Below are 20,052 nucleotides of genomic sequence, written 5' to 3'. Positions count from 1 at the left end.
AGATTCAAGTTTGTTCAAATCATGACCCCCGGGGATAGGGCGGGGCCACAATGGCCGACCAAAGTTTTATATAGAAATATATAGGAAAATTATTTAAAAATCTTCTTCTCAAGAACAGAAAAGCCATAATTGCTCATATTTATATGGAAGCATCCCCAGGTAGTGTAGATTCAAGTTTGTTCAAATCATGACCCCCGGGGGTAGGGCGGGGCCACAAGGGCCGACCAAAGTTTTATATAGAAATATATAGAAAAATTCTTTAAAAATCTTCTTCTCAAGAACAGCAAAGCCTTAATTGCTCATATTTATAAAGAAGCATCCCCAGGTAGTTTAGATTCAAGTTTGTTCAAATCATGACCCCTGGGGCTGGGGCGGGGCCACAATGGCCGACCAAAGTTTTATATAGAATTATATAGAAAAAAATTCTTTAAAAATCTTCTTCTTAAGAACAGCAAAGCCATAATTGCTCATATTTATATAGAAGCATCCCCAGGTAGTGTAGATTCAAGTTTGTTCAAATCATGACCCCCGGGGGTAGGGCGGGGCCACAATGGCCGACCAAAGTTTTATATAGGAATATATAGGAAAATTCTTTAAAAATCTTCTTCTCAAGAACAGCAAAGCCATAATTGCTCATATTTATGTGGATGCATCCTCAGGTAGTGTATATTCAAGTTTGTTCAAATCATGACCCCCGGGGGTAGGGCGGGGCCAAACTTTTGGATTTAAACTTTTCAATAGTAAACCAATTTCTACTTTTTCATAGCCACAATGCTCGGGTGAGCGATGTGGCCCATGGGCCTCTTGTTTTTCCACAAATTACCTGCACAAGGGTTTGCGATAAAAGTGAATGATCGTTTAAAAAGGCCAGATTATTCTCTACGACTAAAAGAATAATAATATTATAATTATTATTAGAAAATAAGATATCATTTTTAGAGTTTCATTGGGATATGGCGTGAAGTTGGTCACGTGGAAAAAAAATATTAACACCATTTCACAAAGCTATCACTTTTCGAAATCTGTTGTTTGATTGGATGTTAAATACAAAGAAAAATGTAGTCCTGAAGACAAAATAAACCACCAGAATTAAAAATCACAAAAACCACAGCAGTCACCAGAATTATATTCATCCCTCTAATTTTTGTACTGGTAGACAAATCAAAGGTTTGGTAAAAAGCATTATAGCTGCTGACAGATAATTCTTATTTATCCAGAACAGCTTGATCGAATCGAGGATGACATGAACCAGATCAAGGAAGACATGGAGGACGCAGAGAAAAATCTAGAGGGGCTCCAAAAGTGCTGTGGACTGTGTGTGCTACCCTGGAAAAGGTAAATCGTTTACTGACTTAACTAGAAAAAACTTACGACTTTTCAACACAACCATTCCCCACGAAAAATTAAATTCCAGACTTTTTGATATCATTGACAGCTTGCTTTTTCAGTAAAAATGGAACTCGTAAATTTACTTACCTGGTCATTGGTCATTTGCAAAATTATTTTGTTAAAACACATTCTGATTGCACACACAAGTACCCTGAAGGCTGAAGATGACATCAAAGAGATGCTTGAGTTTCTGATTGACAATATCTATTTTGGAGACCAGGTCTTCCAACAATCTATTGGAATTCCCATCGGTACCAATTGCGCTCCGTTATTAGCAGACCTATTTTTCTATTCATATGAAGCAGAATTTGTGCAAAATCTTATGCGTGAAAACAAGAAAGCACTTGCTGTGGCCTTCAACTCGACATTTAGATATATCGACGATGCATTGTCAATTAACAATAGTAATTTCCATTCCTACATTGACACGATATATCCTGGTGAGCTTGAGATAAAAGATACCACAGAGTCTGACACATCTGTTTCATACTTGGATATTTTCCTTGAAAAAGACGTTAATGGTAATCTAACAACCAAGCTCTATGATAAACGTGATGACTTTAACTTTTCTATCGTCAACTTCCCTTACTTATGCAGCAATATACCTTCATCGCCTGCATACGGAGTATAAATATCTCAGTTGATTCGATATGCAAGAGCATGAACAATTTCTAAAACGAGGTAAATTATTGACAAGTTAGTTGATGGAACAAGAATATCAGCAGTCTCGTTTCGTAAGTTCTATGGTCGATACAATGATCTTGTCAGCAAATACAATTTATCATTGGGTCAAATGCTGACTGACGTTTTCATACTAGTTGTTAGTTTTTTATTCATACTGTTGTGAGATGTGTATTGTTTCATTATGTATATAATTAGTAACATTTAGTTTCTTGAACATTCCAGAGTGGTCAACATGTTCGGTCATTTGATCTAGAACATTCTTAAATTTTGTGTATGTCCAGATTTTTCCAGTAATATCATGTTTTAACAATTTCTAGAATATTCTAGATTTATAATACTGTATAAATACCCTGTCAATTCGATGCATAGAGATACTTTGTCGTATAAGCACTATTGAGATATAACTGGGATATATTTTCACTGGGACATTGTGTACAGCAACGGACACTCTGATGTATGTATTTTTAGATTCTTGCTAAGTTTGTACTTTATGTTTCATATACTTATTATATATTACTGTAAATAAATTATTGTTAAGTTTAAATTGTGTTATTGATCTTTGCTGGCATTTCGGGTAATTCTGACCCATAACAGAATTGGGGGCTCGTCCGGGATAAAGAATTATTTGCACTTTTGCAGTTTATTATCAGAATTTTTATAATTGAACCTTTAAATTTGATTATAAGCCAGCAGAAATCAACATGGTGTTTTCGGTCACAGACTTTCTTAGTTCACCAAGTGTTCAGGTTTTTGATACGTTAAAAAAGGATGACTTGATCGCATTAGGTTTGCATTTTGGGTTAGATGTTAAATCCTCTCAGAGAAAGCAAGACATTAGAATTAAGGTTGCAAACAAACTAGTAGAAGAAAACATCTTTGAAAAATACGATCTTCCAGAATATACAGTTAAATCAGAGTTAGGCTCTTACAAAATGGCAGAATATCAGTTTCAATTAGAGTTAGAGAAAATGCGATTAGAAAGAGAAAAATTAGAAAGAGAAGATCGAGAAAAAGAAAGAGAAAGAGAAGAACGAGAGCGTGAATTAGACAAATTAGAAAGAGAAGAACGAGAGCGTGAACGAAAATTTGAATTAGACAAATTAGAAAGACAAGAGCACTTTGAGTTAGAGAAATTAAGATTACAGCACCAACCAGAACCGTCATTTGTCAAGAATGAATTTGACGCAGCAAAAAATATTAGGTTAGTTCCGAAATTTCAAGAAAAATCTGTAGACAAATATTTTCCCCAATTCGAAAAAGTCACAGAGAATCTTAAATGGCCACAACACGTTTGGTCAACAATGTTACAAAGTGTACTGGTTGGCAAAGCAGCTGAGGTATACTCTGCCCTAGGGGTAGCTGAAAGTTCAGACTATGAGAAGGTCAAAGCAGCAATATTAAAAGCATATGAATTAGTACCTGCAGCATATAGACAAAAATTCAGAAAGTATAGGAAGTTTGATAATCAAACATTTGTTGAATTTTCACGAGAGAAAGAAGATTTATTCGATCATTGGTTTAGATCTAAGAATCTTGATAAAACTTTTGCTAATTTGCGCCAAGTCATCCTGGTAGAAGAGTTTAAGGAATGTGTTTCTCAAGATTTGAAAACACATTTAGAAGATAAGAATGTGAAAACTCTTGAAGAGGCAGCAGTCATATCTGATACTTATGCTCTGTATCATAAAAAGAATTTTGTTTCAAGATCTCAGACTAGCTGTAATTCTACCAATTCAGACACATATAAAAAGAGTGGTTCAGGGTCTCAGTCTTTCACAAGTTCCCAGTCTCCATCCCAAGGTGGTTCTAAGTCCGGTCCAGGACGTTTTGAAGGATCATCTGGAATAGGGTCGCTTCCTACTTGTAGTTATTGTAAGAAAAAGGGTCATCTGATCAGTGAATGCTTTAAACTTAAGAGAAAAAATGATTTTGATAAAACTCAACCACATGCTTGTGCGACAGTTAGAGGTGATAGAGAATCCTTAGTTTCGATTTGTTCTGACACTCCTGATGTCCAGGGTTCACAGTCCAGTTCTATTGATTCTATGGAGGATTGTAAGCCCTTTATGTCTCAGGGATTTGTTTCACTCGGTGACTCTAGCGAAATAAAACCTGTCCAGATTTTGAGAGATACTGGTGCTGCACAGACGTTATTGTTAGAGGGCGTGCTTCCTTTGTCTGAGCAGACTTCTACTGGTGGGTCAGTTTTATTACAGGGTGTGGAGCTAGGCGTCATTGATGCTCCCCTGCATAGAATTAGTTTGAAGTCAGATTTAGTTACTGGACCTGTTATCGTAGGTGTTCGACCTACTCTTCCCGTTCCAGGCATTTCTTTGTTGTTAGGCAACGATTTAGCTGGTGGGAAAGTTGTACCAGATCCTATAGTTTGTGAGAAAATCACTTCCAATGTCATGTGCGATGATGAAGATGATGACATTTATCCAGCCTGTGCTGTTACTAGAGCGATGGCCAGAAGACGAGAAATGGAGGCAGACCATACTCAAGCCTTTGACGAGACGAATTCCTCTGTTGATATTGATTTGAATGACACTTTCTTATCTCACCTTGATGGCACTCAAACAAGCATGGAACCACACAATATCAAGAAGCAAGAGAAGAAAGAACTTTTACCAAAATTTGGTGGTGAGGATGATGAGTTGCATCCACTAGTTAGCCAAGGCAAGGACATCCTCAGCCGAGAACGTTTACTCTCTGAACAACATAAAGACCCAGATATCATTCAACTTAGTAAGAGGGCACTTCCACCAGAAGAGGCTACTAAAGTTGGAGAATGCTTCTATATGAAAGATGGCATCCTTATGCGAAAATGGCGACCACCTGACGCTTCTCCAGATGAAGTGTGGCGTGTTGTTCACCAGATAGTGGTCCCAGCTGCTTATCGTCGAGATGTCATGAGTTTAGCTCACGATACACCTATGGCTGGTCATTTAGGTATCAATAAGACTTATAATAGGATTTTGAGTCATTTTTATTGGCCTAAGCTAAGAAAGGATGTTTCGAAGTTTTGCAAGTCATGCCATGTCTGTCAGATGGTAGGTAAACCAAATCAGAAGATACCATCTGCTCCTCTCCAACCCATTCCAGCTTTTGAAGAACCGTTTAGTCGAGTGTTGGTGGATTGTGTAGGACCTTTGCCTAGGACCAGATCTGGGAACCAGTATTTACTTACCATTATGTGTACATCCACTCGATTCCCTGAAGCCATACCTCTTAGGAATATAAAGGCAAATAGCATAGTTAAGGCCCTAACCAAGTTCTTCAGTTTTGTAGGAGCACCAAAGGCAATTCAGTCAGATCAAGGCTCAAATTTTATGTCGGGATTGTTCCAGCAAGTCACGCATGAGTTGGGTATAAGGCAATATAGATCAACTGCTTATCATCCTGAGTCCCAGGGAGCGCTAGAACGTTTTCATCAAACCGTAAAAACAATGCTGAAGACCTATTGTTATCAGTATGAGAAAGACTGGGATGAAGGGGTTCATCTTGTGCTATTTGCTGCACGAGAAGCAGTCCAGGAGTCTCTTGGGTTCAGTCCTTTTGAATTGATGTTCGGACATACAGTTAGAGGTCCTTTGAAATTGTTGAAGGAAAAGTGGCTGACTGAGACTAGTGATCTTAATCTTTTAGATTATGTGTCTGATTTCAAAGAAAAACTTTACAATGCTTGTAAATTAGCACAAGAAAATTTGAAGAATTCTCAGATGAAAATGAAAATGTGGTATGACAAAGATGCCAGAAATAGGGTGTTTAAGCCAGGTGATAAGGTTCTTGTATTTTTACCTATTCCTGGTCATCCTTTACAGGCCAGATTTTATGGCCCTTATGAAATTGAAAGCAAGATTAGTGATGTAAACTTTGTAGTTAAGACACCAGGTCGACGTAACGAGAAACGGGTTTGTCATATTAACATGTTAAAAGAGTATTTTGAAAGGTGTGACCGAAATTCTGTAAAACCAGTTTCCACTTTAGCCAATGCTAAGACTGTTCAAAATTGTATTGAAAGTGATACGAATGTAGAAATGAATGAGAAAGATTGTAATCAGAGTGTCCGTTTGAAAAACTCAGAAGTTTTGGCTAATTTGGATGCTAAACTTGGACATTTGAACATTCACCAAAAAGAACAAGTTAAAAGCTTGACGAGTGAGAATCATCAAATCTTTTCGGATGTTCCAAAGAAAACTAATGCAGCTTGTCATGATGTCATAGTTGGCGACGTTCTGCCTATCAAACAACATCCGTACCGTCTCAATCCAATAAAATTGCAGTACCTAAGAAGGGAAGTGCAGTACATGTTGGAAAATGACATTGTTGAACCTAGTAAAAGTGATTGGAGCTCACCGTGTATTCTTGTACCAAAACAGGACGGTTCGTACCGATTATGTACAGACTTTAGAAAGGTGAATTCTGTTACCAAAACTGATTCATATCCAATACCTAGAATCGATGACTGTATTGACAACATTGGAAACGCGAAATTTGTCAGTAAATTTGACCTGTTGAAAGGCTACTGGCAAGTACCGTTAACAGAAAGAGCAAAAGAAATATCTGCTTTTGCTACACCAGATGGACTTTACCATTATAAAGTAATGCCTTTTGGCATGAAAAACGCACCGGCTACATTCCAAAGAATGATTCACTCCCTTCTTCAAGACCTTGAGGGATGCGAGGCCTACATTGATGATGTCGTCATATACAGCAACACATGGGACGAACATCTCCGAATCATGCGTGCTTTATTTGACATTTTAGCTAAAGCAAACTTAACTGTGAACCTTGAGAAGAGCGAATTTTGTCATGCCTATGTAGAGTATTTAGGTCATAAAGTAGGTCAAGGTTATGTTACACCCATTATGGCTAAAGTGGAAGCTATTGCAAAGTTCCCGATTCCTACAAACAAGAAAGAATAAATGAGGTTTTTGGGCATGGCTGGGTTTTACAGAAAATTTTGTCCAAATTTTTCCTCAGTTGTTAGTCCACTTACAAATCTTTTACAAAAGAGGGTTAACTTTGAATGGACAAAGGACTGTGAAAAATCCTTTCATAAAATCAAATCTGTCCTTATGAGCAACCCAGTTCTGTCAACTCCAGATTTTTCTAAGCAATTTAAGCTTACTGTTGACGCTAGTGATGTTGGAATCGGGGCAGCTTTGTTTCAAGAACATAGTGATAAGGTAGATAGAGTTGTTTCTTATTTTTCAAAGAAACTTACAAAATGTCAACAAAAGTATTCCACCATTGAAAAGGAATGCCTTGCTTTGTTGTTAGCCTTACAGCATTTTGATGTTTATCTGAATGTTACTTTGCATCCAATTCTTGTATATACGGATCACAACCCCCTGACATTTTAGCATAAATTGTCAAATAAGAATCAAAGACTGACTAGATGGAGTTTGTTGTTACAAGAATACAACATAACAATTAAGCATATCAAAGGCAAAGACAATGTTATTGCAGACGCCTTGTCAAGAGTATCGTAAACATACTAGATTTTGTATTAATGTACAAAACTTTTATTTTAATAATATAAGTTTTCATTGACATTCAAACTTTTTAAGGGGGGAGGTGTTGTGAGATGTGTATTGTTTCATTATGTATATAATTAGTAACATTTAGTTTCTTGAACATTCCAGAGTGGTCAACATGTTCGGTCATTTGATCTAGAACATTCTTAAATTTTGTGTATGTCCAGATTGTTCCAGTAATATCATGTTTTAACAATTTCTAGAATATTCTAGATTTCTAATACTGTATAAATACCCTGTCAATTCGATGCATAGAGATACTTTGTCGTATAAGCACTATTGAGATATAACTGGGATATATTTTCACTGGGACATTGTGTACAGCAACGGACACTCTGATGTATGTATTTTTAGATTCTTGCTAAGTTTGTACTTTATGTTTCATATACTTATTATATATTACTGTAAATAAATTATTGTTAAGTTTAAATTGTGTTATTGATCTTTGCTGGCATTTCGGGTAATTCTGACCCATAACAATACACTGAACTGACGACGGATTTTCCCCTTATTTCCCGATCTTGACAAGGAGCACACGGCGGGTGTGACCGGTCAGCAGGGGATGCTCACTCCTCCATGGCACCTGATTTGCTCTGCTATTTCAGTATTTTGTATTGTTTAATGGACTTTGATATTGAATACCGTTCGTTATCTCCATATCCTTCTTTCAAGACAAAAGTTTGATTTTATTTTAAATTTTTGATTCTGCAGTCCACAAATATTTAGCAGAGGAGGAGAGTATGGAAATACCTGGAGGCTTTCCGAGGATGGCAAATTGAATTCCGATAGAAGACGAGTAGCTGCAGGCAGGGAGACGGGTTCTAAGGGCCCCATTATAACTAGGTATCTCAGAATTAGATTTTACTATCTACCAGGTCCAAAATTATTATTAATAGATCCCTTATTATCAAATATTGTAAATCTTGGGATTTTGCCTACTGAAATATCATCAAAATTAACTAAGATTGATTAGGTCTGCTTTATACTCATATACTGTGCTGTGATGACGACTGTTTTTCATGTACGTTTGTTTGTTTTTTTTACTACTATTGAGATATTTGAACTTCTTGCCGGTGGATGACTGTAAATTCAGATCCTTTTAAATTTGATTACATTTTAAAACATAACAATAGAATTAATCTCATTGGACCAGAATAACCAATGACGAGAGAGAGGATGAGATGGAACAGAACCTGACAAGTGTGGGGGATGTTCTGGGAAACCTGCGGGAAATGGCCATTGACATGGGGAGTGAAATAGAGTACCAGAATAGACAACTGGACCGCATCAATATCAAGGTATTATAACCATGATATATACACACGTTTCTAATGATGATAAAGCTGAAATGGAATACTTAATTAACATCCTTTGACTAAGGTATTAAGACTTTGAATCTGTCTTGTTGCAGACCCAGTCCAATGACTGGCGAATACAGATGGCCAACCGAGAGCTGCAGAAATCATTAAAGAAAATTAATAATATCTGATTAAGTCTAGTTGTAGTTTTGTTTAATAAGCGAGCATTGATCTGTCAATCCATTATAATAATTATCTGTAGAGCCTTTGCACATACACCTATGAAAGTTAGATCAATAGATAAAAATAGAAATACAGCGGAGCCTCGTTAAACCGGACGCCATTTTCCGGACGCTACCTTTAAAGTACTTTTTTAAGTACGTTTGTGAAGAACAGTTTACTGCGTATACTTATACATATTACATTATACATATAAACGAAGTATGTTTTGGAAACCCCGACAATTCTTACCTCAAGCGTCCATGTTTACGAGATTCAACTGTATAACTTCTGTATCAATGAATCTCTTTCTTTATTAGCTCATTTTATAGGATAAATATGCCAATTTAACCGAAATTAAAATTTACAATCATGTATCTGTAGATTATTAGATAAAGCATTGTTTGAAAAAAAGAAAGAAAACCAACTGAATAACAACTTTATAAACAATTTAAACATCCTATGCTCGGAACTCAGTACAATTGAGTAGTGAGGGGTCTTTTTCGTGGCAACACCTTCTGCAACATGGGGCCTCGGTTTATACGGTCTAATCCGAAAGATCCAGGTGCCACAGTGGGATTCGAACACGCGACGTGAGGATCAGCTCTCTTAGAGCAGGCGTTCTAAACATTCGCCGAGAGGGCGACAATAAATCATTGTGTAACAAGACATGACAACGCTCTAGCGCATTGTCGCTTCGAGTTAGCGCCTTGTTACTTTCAAAAATGTAACAGTGTGTTAGTAACAACGCGCCAGCACATTTGAAGTCATAACGCGCTAGCGCAAAGTGACAACACATGTTGGTACTTTGTGCTATAGCGTGGTAACGTGCAAAGTCCATGGGACATTGATTATTACAACGCACTGGCGCGTTACGCGCTGGCGTGTTATTCAAAACACTTTATGCAAACAAGCAACGAATTGAGATGAATACTATTTATAATCGCAAAAATGCCATTTGCCATTTGTTTCTTCATCATAAGGGAATAATTCTTTTGCACAAATCAAACAATTTTTTGTTTGTTTGTTTGTTTTTACAAATATAGGCCCTAATTTCTAACCTCCGCATACATCAGGAAGGTGTGTTATTGCTTTACATCTAGAAGATAGGACAAATCTGTAAAACGCTTGGCAGTATATGTGACTAAATATTGTATATGTTGTACAAGATAAAAATATGAGAAAAGAGATGCTTCAGTGTTTTTTGTCGTAAGTGCCTTGGTCTTTGTAATTGCCCACATATCCCGAGTCGTCCACCTTATCCACACGGCCTTCTTTGCCCTTGCCCTTTCCTGATTCGTCAAACCTCTCCTTGTGGGACCCAGTGTATTTGGAGGTATCCGTCATACGGTCAACTCCCCCGGTCTTAGAAATTTCCTAAATTAACAAAGTAGTGATTATAATAACATTTTCAATCACTCGTACTTTACCAATACAGAGCAGGAAATCCAATATTTAATGTTAGACCTAGATAATGTAGAATTGAATATTTTGATAATATTCTGTATGTCTTAAACATTTGAAATCATTCTTCTAGTAATTGCCAGTAGAATACCGTTTGCTTTATTCCTGTACCGGATGTAATAATCTTCTCTGCCAAAAACTTCTCATGTTCTTTGAACTCTTTTGTTTTGGTGGTGACGTCATCATATTGGATGGCGGCTTCCGATATAAACTTCCTGATTTGATCCTTATTGTCAAGACTAATAGACCTATACACAAAAATCTTACAGTGAATTATAAAAAAACATATTTTTTAAAATACAGTGTCTGATTCGTGATCTGTATGTCGTCAGAACATTCTACATAAGGCTACAATACAGTTATTAAAACCGTCATGAAAAATCAATGATATCTTATAGGACTATTTTTTAGGCCTAATGAAATATTTCTGCAATATGGAATTACTTTGTAGTTTTGTCCATAACTTTTGGGAACACACTGGAGTCTATCCGGGTCTGTAGGGGCTTGGGCCAGCATTCCTTGGCCACCTTTCCCACTGTTTTACTGTCCATCTTGGCTGAGGTCTTTATCTGAGCCATGGCAAAAGCCTTCAGTTTCTCAGTCAAAGCATCAATATCGTAGTCATCTCCTCCTGACGCCATCTTGTTGGTACAATCTACTATTGTGGGCTAGACTTTTAGTAGGCCTATAATTTGGCTAAGTTATGCATGTAAATTCACAAATTCTTTGTGCGAAATACATTTTGACGTCATATCTACGTCATAGTCCTAGTAAATTATTTTCTCAAGAAATAGAAGACCATATTTTCATGAACTTATTGCATATATCCAATACATTCATCATGAAATCATTATACACGTACACTAACAACCAGAATATTTAACACTGAATGAAAAATTTAGGCATTAATTGAAAAAAAAATATCTTACGTTGAATTTCACAACTTATAGGCCTATGTTCTAAATGATCACTAACGTTAGGCTATCTATAGGTCTACAAAAATTGCTACTTGAATTTTATTTACCGTTTTTCGAATTTTTTGCTGACACAAGTTATTTAAAGTTTGATCTTTTTGAACTCAAACAATTTCTGTATTGAATTTCATAGACACTATTCTTAAGACACCCCCCCCCAATAAAAAAAACCCAAAGATTGATATCTAGGAAAGGTACATGGGTCAAACTCATTCTTTGGAGTGTTGCTTTATTGAGAATAGGAATTTGTACACTGATATATTCATGTTATATTTTAAAGTATGCACTGGAAATGATGATATTTATCTATAGGCCTATCTCCTCAAAAACGTCTATATCAATTTGACACTCATTTAAAGAGTTACAAGCTGATAGACATTACTTAACACTTTTTTTTTCTTTCGAATATTTGCCTACCTTGGGATCATGCTAGCCAAGGGTCTTTGATCCACTACACTCCGAGCTAGCAAAGATAGTATTTTAAGGACTTTTTACATTAGATGATTTATCAAATGTTTCCAAGAAACAGAAATTTTATACTTTACGAAGAAAAATGTCAATTGGGAGTATAAGTTTAGTTCATGTTGGATTGCAACAACTAATGAAATATATGAAGATGAAAAACGGTATTCATGCCCAAAAGTCCATTTTAAAACAATGCACAATTGGAGCAGAACAAACACGGACCTCCAAAACATCAGAGGTCGGATCAGGTGCCATGGAGGAGTGAGCATCCCCCATCGACAGGTCACAATCGCCGTGTGATCCTGGTCTTGATCGGGAAATAATGGGGAAATCCGTCGACAATTCAGTGTGTATATAATAGCCTAACAATTAATATGAAAAACGTCAGTCATGAAGCATTAGACTTACTGATAAATTGTATTTATTGACAAGGTAATTGTATCGACCGTATCTCTTACGGAAGGATGACTACTGATGCTCTTGTTTCATCAACTTGTTTGTTAATAATCTAGCTCGCTATAGAAATTGCTCATACGTAGAGCATGCTATCGCGTATCGAATCAATTGAAATATATAAATCCCTTTTATATGGAGGTTATGAAGGTATATTGCTGCTTAGATAAGGGAAATTGACAATAGAAAAGTTAAAGTCATCACGTTTATCATAAAGCCAGGTTGTTAAATTACCATTAATGTCTTTTTCAAATAAAATATCGAGATATGAAACAGATGTGTCTTACTCTGTGGTATATTTTTTTTCAAGCTGTTGATATATTGTATCAACAAATAAAGAATGGAAATGAACATACGTCGTCGATATATCTAAGATAAAGGGCACAGCAAATCTTTTTTTCTTTTCACGCCTAAGATTTTGGATAAATTCTTCGTATGAATACAAAATTAAGTCTGCTAATAATAGGGCGCATTTTGTACCCATGGGAATTCCAATAGATTGTTGGAAGACCTGCATGGTCTTCAAAACCACATAGATATTGTCAATCAGAAACTCAAGTATCTTTTAAATATCAACTTCAGAGTACAAGTGTGTACAATTAGAATAATTTTTTAACAAAATAATTTTGCAAATGACCAATGACAAGGTAAGTAAATTTACGAATTCCATTTTTATTGAAAAAACAGCTGCTGATATAAAAAAAACCTGGACTTTAATTTATCTTGGGGAATGGTTGTATATAAAGTTGAAAAAGTCGTAAGTTTTTATCTGTTGATTCTGATAAAATTTTGTGATTTCAAATTTTCCAAAAGTTTATTGGAATTTTAAGTATCCACATCTGATTTACACCACTTCTCGAATATATTTTTTAACAGTACTCCTGAAGTTTCTCCTTTACTACTGTTAATATTTCAGTGAGGACTAAAGAAAGAAGCTTGATAGAACATTTACTGGAACCCGCTTTGCATCTTTAATGTAAGGGTTTTGGGAATCCAAAATAGATATGGTAATGCAATTTCATTCAGTTTTTTTTATATTAAAAATATTCAAAACTGACATAGGATTTGAAAATCATAAATAATCATTAATAAATTTTAATAAAGTCTCTTCTAAGAAATAAATCTACAAGAGAATGATTCAAGCAAAGAGACTACTGACCGTTTAAGGACCTTACAGACAGGATATGTAAAAACTCTGAATCCAAACAGAGATCAGATCAGTCTCTCAGTGAGGGTCCAAGAAAATTCCCCAAACACTCGCCAATCCACAGCTGATGCCATAGACAATATTTTTTTAGTTTGAAATTGGCTGTCGTTTGAGGGGGATGCATTCATCATGGTGTTTCATGCTTACTGTGTTGTGTTTCTGCTTGTAACATCCCTATCCCTTGTCTTAACTTTCAAAATATTAAAACCCGGTAAGTTTTCATTAATATTTTGGTCTAGCCAAAAGAAAATCATTTTCATCTGTCCACAAGGTAAGTAAGAATACGTTTAGAAATAAATTTCATTCGACTTGAGTCGCTAAATTTAGGTACGCAGTCCAAAGGGAGAATTCATTGTCATAGCAAAATATCATAATTTAAAAAAAATATTTTTTAAGAGGAGATTGTGACAACTAAGATAGCCTCTTAAAAATTATAGAAGAAAAAGAAAACTTTAAAAAAATATTTTCTTTCTAGGTTATAATGTCAAACACAACGTTTATCAGTACCATGACGTCAGTATTGACGTGTCAACAGATGACATCATCACAAGAGATAGAACCGGAAGTGAGCACGTTGATATGGAGTGGGACATAATACAGCGGGACAAGGACCAACTGGTGCGTTGTAAAATTTTTGTTATTAGTTATTTCAAACATAAATATAAAACAAAAGGTGCTCAATTCATAACCAGAAATTGATAAAACACTCGCTCTTTACCGTCGTCAGCCATTTTTGGTTAGTCGAGTGTAAAGTATGGCAGTGTTTGATGGGTTTTGACGTAATATAATCAATTCCTTTATTATTTGTAGATTAATGTAGATAATGATAAAAATGACGTCATAACCGAAGAAATAAATGACCGAAAAGATGACAGAATTCAGGCAGCAGAGGAATCACCGTCCATTTCCGCCCTGAATCTCCAAGTAATGGCGATTGTTGACGCTCAGTTGTTCCGGAAGTTCCTCAAGAGAAACCACCGAGACGTACGTCAGACCCACAACGCCATCATCACGTACTTCAGCTCAGTGTTCGCTATGGTAATTATTTTTTTGCTAATCTACTCAAGTCAGAAAATGATAACTACATGTATATAAATGTGCCATTTTATTTCCATGTTTTATTTTTTTTCAAACGAGTCTTACGACCTGCTCTAGCACGTTTTGATTTTGATTATTGCCATTCGATTTCTTCAGCTCAAGAGAATCTTATTGCACAAAAACAATTTATACGAGTATAAATTCATTCACTTAATTGTACTCCTATTACCTTTAACTAATATAGATTGTATAGATATAAAAAAAATTCAAAATCTAAAGTTAGTACAACATTGCTTAACATCTACATGATAAGAAAAATCTACATACAGTGTATGAAAAATTATAAGAAATATACATCAAACATTAGATATAAAAGAGAGAAAATAAGACACGCAGGGCGACACCCGAGATCAGTGTTTTTTGTCGTAAGTGCCTTGGTCTTTGTAATTGCCCACATATCCCGAGTCGTCCACCTTATCTACACGGCCGTCTTTGCCCTTGCCCTTTCCTGATTCGTCAAACCTTTCCTTGTGGGACCCAGTGTATTTGGAGGTATCCGTCATACGGTCAACTCCCCCGGTCTTAGAAATTTCCTAAATTAACAAAGCAGTGATTATAATAACATTTTCAAACACTCGTACATTAAAAATTCAGAGCAGGAAAATTATTAAGCAGATAATACTGATTATATTTTAGGTTTTTGCATGTCTTTGATATTTTGAAATTAATTTGCTTATAAATGCCAGTTGTGAATACCGTTTGCTTTATTCCTGTACCAGAACCTATTATCTTCTCTGCCAGAAACTTCTCATGTTTCTTGAATTCTTTGGTTTTCTTGGTGACGTCATCGTACTGAATGGCGGCTTCCGATATAAACTTCCTGATTTGATCCTTATTGTCAAGACTTATGGATCTACAGACAAAGATAAAATACGTGAAATAAAGTTCAAACTACGTCATAATTCCAAAAAATAAAGAGACCATACTTCGTCGTGGGTTTGTATTTTTTGGTTACAGTAACAATTATAATGTCAAGTACCTGTGTACACTAATCTCTGTTGAGTATCTGTGTACACATGCAATATATATTTTTTAAAAAACTTGCATCAGTTTGAATACAATGACATTATCATTTGAAATAACTAAGTGACTATCAACTTGATCATATTTCTATGAATTACTAGTATTTATGGTACTGACTTTCACCTCTTACCAATCATATTTGTACACATATTTAACTTACTTGGTAGTTTTGTCCATAACTTTGGGGAACACACTGGAGTCTATCCGGGTCTGTAGGGGCTTGGGCCAGCATTCCTTGGCCACCTTTCCCACTGTTTTACTGTCCATCTTGGCTGAGGTCTTTATCTGAGCCATGGCAAAAGCCTTCAGTTTCTCAGTCAAAGCATCAATATCGTAGTCCTCTTCCCCGGATGCCATTTTGTCTTTTGGGCAGGATAACTTATACTAAACCTTCAATACTGTGGAATACGAAATGATTTAAAGTGCACTCGATCAGTAGTTGAAATTTCAAGCATGCACAATTAGTTTTCTTATACGCTAGATTTTAATTCTATTCAAAAACTAATTCAAATCTTACACGAGTTTAGTCTTGGCGTTAATTAAACGTACCTTTAAAAGCACAATCTAAAAACAGACACAGGACAATTAGATTAAAACTGCAGGTAGTTCACTGCATGCAGTGGTCGCCAATGTAAACAAGTGATCCAGAACCGAGCTATTGATCTCTCACATTGTCCGGTGGAGAGTGGACTAGAACCTAAATTAAATGCAATCCCCGAGAGTCAAACTCGGATATGGAATTCATATATCAAAAGTAAACAAAAGAATCACTTAAAATCCAAAAATATGGAGGAGATAAAGGTTCTTGATAATAAAACACAGGGCGTGAGCTAGTAATGGAGATTTAGCGGAAGCCTCCTCTCAGCTAATAATAGATCCACAGCGAGGGGGAAGTAAATTGGGAGTTTTTGTCGATGCTGAGTAATTCCGAGCACTAAGCACATCTGGGAATGAGAGAGGGTTCATATGAATATTAATATCGATGAATGAAGCAATACGAAACGATCACTAAATGCCGTGAGTAAGGTCAGGGTTTCAGGAGGGTCGGCTGTGGCAGTTGGCACTGGGCAATGCTGGAAGGGAGTAAATAAATAATAAACGTTCACTGTTAGACACTATTTGTGTGTTGATTGTTATTAATATTTCTCTACGGCATTAATAAATGGAGAGCAGTAACAAAACAATAAAGAAATAGTGTATACGTCTTGTTTTAATTAAGCTTTTTAAAAAAAAATATGACGTACACTGCTGTTGTTTTTGGGTAGTAAGTATATACATATACTAGTATACTGGAACTAAACTATACATTTTTGGGTACTATTTTTTTCTCATCTCGGCAATTTTTATTTTTCTCTCCTCGGGATAAATCAGATCAAGCATCATGTTCCCCCGGATGTTCCCCCGGTTCTTCCAAACTCTGAAGATCTTTCCTACGAACCTGAGATGAAATAACGAACAGTAATCAATCCTAAAAGTCAACTGGAACAATACAAATTCGAAGCAGAACAAACACAGAACTCTTAAAACAGCAGAAGTGGGATCAGGCACCATTGGGTAGTAACCATCCCCTGTATATACAGAACATTATTTAAAATGATCAAATCTGACATTTAAAGGTGAACGAAAGATTCCAAACCATGAGGAAATTTGGTCTAGACATCACAATTAAGTTGGCAGCCATCGTCATAGAAGAGGTAAGAACTGCGAATTACTGATATTAATTTTAAAAACAGCCATGCTGAATAAACATCTTTAATAATTGAAGATAATATGTGCACAAATGACTGTTTCATCGAAACATACTATATATAATTCCTACTTTGACTACTTTTGACAGCGAGAACAAGATGTCCCTTGGTTGAGAGGACACGTCCGACGTCCTTCTTACACCAGGGAGGCCATGATAGACGTGGAATCAGTGTTGCGTGACTTAACAAAATGGCTGCAGAATAGCAGCTTACCAAACTACGATCACGCAGTGGCCTTTACTGGGTGGGTATATATGTTAAAATGTTCATGCAGAAATTCCAGATAAAAAGTCAGAAAATGCTTTTCATAAACATTGATCTAGCTTGGGTTAAATTTCAAAGCATGTATCATAATTACTTATACGGCAATTTATTCCAGATATACTGTAGATCAAAATGTTGCTATAAACAATATATAGCTTTATTGTGATAATTACTTACAATTAACATAAAAAAGATTTCAACATGTTCAATGTCAATATTTATTTTTAGACTAAGATAATTAAACAATAAATCTGTCCTTCCTTCCTGAGATGCTGATATTCTTAAAATGTACTAAATACACACACTGAAATACATGTCAGAAATTTGTTTGTGTTGATACCCCCTTTTTAGCTTTAAAATTACATCTTTATTAGGGTAGATTCAAAGTATCATTTGTATTTGTAGAATCTTTGTACTCATAGTATTTCTTGGGGCATTCAGTTTTATAGATCTTTGTCAACATTGATGGGTTATGTACGTATGTAGCCAACTTGAACCCAACAATAAGATATTGACGGATAAAACTTATGAACAAGAATTATTTATATCTCTTAGTAAATGTATCAAGCATTAATGAATTTTCTTTTATGATATTTACAGTAAGTGTCACAAATTGGTTGTAAAATCTGACGTATCTTGGCGTCTTTAGATGGACTCAATGATACGGCAAGATTCTCCCTTGATTTGCTTCGACTTGTAGTTGCTTGGATTAAATCTTCCATTCCCATTTTCGAGCGAAAACATGCAGATCTCCAAATACTCCATCGTTTTCTTCTTACCCTGTCATTTGTACTGTTGACCTTAAGTTTAAAAAAGCGGGATTCCCTGACTTCACAGTTTTCGGTTTTGTTATTTAGAATTACTTTAAGAATTAAATGTTGCTCACTTGCAATTCGCAATTTAATTTCTTTCGCATGAAATCTACCCTCCCGACTTGGTGAATAGGGTTCCCTTTCCAACTTTACGGATTTAGTGTTTTCATACTTGCCAAGTTTTTGTAATCTTTGTTGAATCATCACGTGATTCTGATACAGCTTTACACAAAATTCCTGTCCAGTGGCGCAGTTGTCTTTGACTTCCTCGAACACATCAATAGCACGAAGACGATTCATTGCCAGTCACTTGGAACTTTTGACGTTTCTTGTAGATAATATCTGAAAAAACATTATTTTAATTAAAAATATGGAGATCTAACGAACAGTATTCAAGAACGAAATTCCATAAAATAATACAAAATAGGACCAGAGCAAACAAGGACCTTCAAAACATCAGAGGTGGGATCAGTTGCCATATAGGAGTGAGCATCCCTTGCCGACTAGTCACACCCGCCGTGTGTTCCTTGTCATAATCGGGAAATAACGGAAAAACCCGTGGACAATTCAGTGTATAAATAATGGACTAACAATTAGTATGAAAAAACATCAGTCAGCATTTTACTCAATGATGATAATTAAAAGAGAAAATAAAATGTAAAAAAAAAATCCTTTTGAACTGGTCCAAGTTTGGCATTACATATACATTAGAACACGAACCGAGTTTTTGGGAATTCAAGTAAAAATTCTACTTTCAAATGCTTATACATACATATAACTAACCTTCACTCCTCCGTAAAAGTTGCATTAATTAATTAATGTTACAATTGAAGCTGTTTATCTTCTTTAAATAATAACTCTTATTGCCTCTTTCAATGTCAGTTTTGAGGAGTGCTTAGAAATAATTGTGTAATTAAAGTACGTAATTGGGTGTCACAAACATTAACTCGGGGCGAAATCCGAGTATTTCTCAATGACAGTTCATTGCAGTTCTAACATTTTGAAAAATGGCCAATTGTTATTTCCGAAATTTTCGATAAAATTTGGACAATTAACGTGTTTTAGAAGGTACATCACCAGGTAGAATGTGAAAAAAATATGTTCAAACCTAAATAAAGCAAGTTCTGCTACCTTGAATTTACTTCATTTTTCAATTATGTGGGGTACCATACCATATATATGTCTCTCCTTGCGATTTATGTTTCTTATATGAGTGACTTAATGATTATAAATTATACTACATCTAAACCACATATTTCAGATATGCTCTGGTAAAAAACTCGAAGAAAATCGACGGTAAGTACTACAAATATCAACGATGAATTTTAATAAAATGGTTTTGAATTCTACTTATTTCACGTTTAGATTTCCTTTGATGATAATTCCTTGTATCTTTAGATATTATAAAAAA

At 35.5% G+C, this 20,052-nt stretch overlaps 3 protein-coding genes across 3 annotated transcripts in view; 1 reads left to right on the top strand and 2 right to left on the bottom strand.

Annotated features, from left to right (window-relative positions):
* Positions 1 to 20,052, top strand: part of LOC134248908 (uncharacterized) — a 28,594-nt gene that overhangs the window by 5,133 nt on the left and 3,409 nt on the right. Inside the window, exons 4-11 of the mRNA XM_062731302.1 lie at positions 1,218 to 1,335; positions 8,328 to 8,459; positions 8,770 to 8,914; positions 13,657 to 13,717; positions 14,172 to 14,314; positions 14,507 to 14,734; positions 17,434 to 17,511; positions 17,655 to 17,809. Coding sequence (XP_062587286.1) covers positions 1,218 to 1,335; positions 8,328 to 8,459; positions 8,770 to 8,914; positions 13,657 to 13,717; positions 14,172 to 14,314; positions 14,507 to 14,734; positions 17,434 to 17,511; positions 17,655 to 17,809 — 1,060 coding nt within the window. The remainder of the gene's footprint in view (positions 1 to 1,217; positions 1,336 to 8,327; positions 8,460 to 8,769; positions 8,915 to 13,656; positions 13,718 to 14,171; positions 14,315 to 14,506; positions 14,735 to 17,433; positions 17,512 to 17,654; positions 17,810 to 20,052) is intronic.
* Positions 10,294 to 11,287, bottom strand: LOC134248880 (tubulin polymerization-promoting protein family member 3-like). Its single transcript, XM_062731270.1, has 3 exons — positions 11,042 to 11,287; positions 10,689 to 10,845; positions 10,294 to 10,510 (listed from the first exon to the last, which is right to left on the bottom strand). Exons 1-3 carry the CDS (start codon positions 11,236 to 11,238, stop codon positions 10,328 to 10,330), a joined length of 537 nt encoding a protein of 178 aa, XP_062587254.1. The 5' UTR covers positions 11,239 to 11,287; the 3' UTR covers positions 10,294 to 10,327.
* LOC134248879 (tubulin polymerization-promoting protein family member 3-like) lies at positions 14,787 to 16,724 on the bottom strand. Its single transcript, XM_062731269.1, has 4 exons — positions 16,367 to 16,724; positions 15,978 to 16,215; positions 15,491 to 15,647; positions 14,787 to 15,327 (listed from the first exon to the last, which is right to left on the bottom strand). The coding sequence occupies exons 2-4, from the start codon at positions 16,172 to 16,174 to the stop codon at positions 15,145 to 15,147; spliced, it is 537 nt and encodes a 178-aa protein (XP_062587253.1). The 5' UTR covers positions 16,175 to 16,215; positions 16,367 to 16,724; the 3' UTR covers positions 14,787 to 15,144.

Source organism: Saccostrea cucullata, unplaced genomic scaffold (assembly GCF_032062105.1).
Source record: "Saccostrea cucullata isolate Sc308-1 unplaced genomic scaffold, CSIRO_AGI_Scuc_v1 ctg62, whole genome shotgun sequence".
Classification (NCBI taxonomy): domain Eukaryota; kingdom Metazoa; phylum Mollusca; class Bivalvia; order Ostreida; family Ostreidae; genus Saccostrea; species Saccostrea cuccullata.
This window is presented reverse-complemented; position numbering and strand designations above follow the sequence as displayed.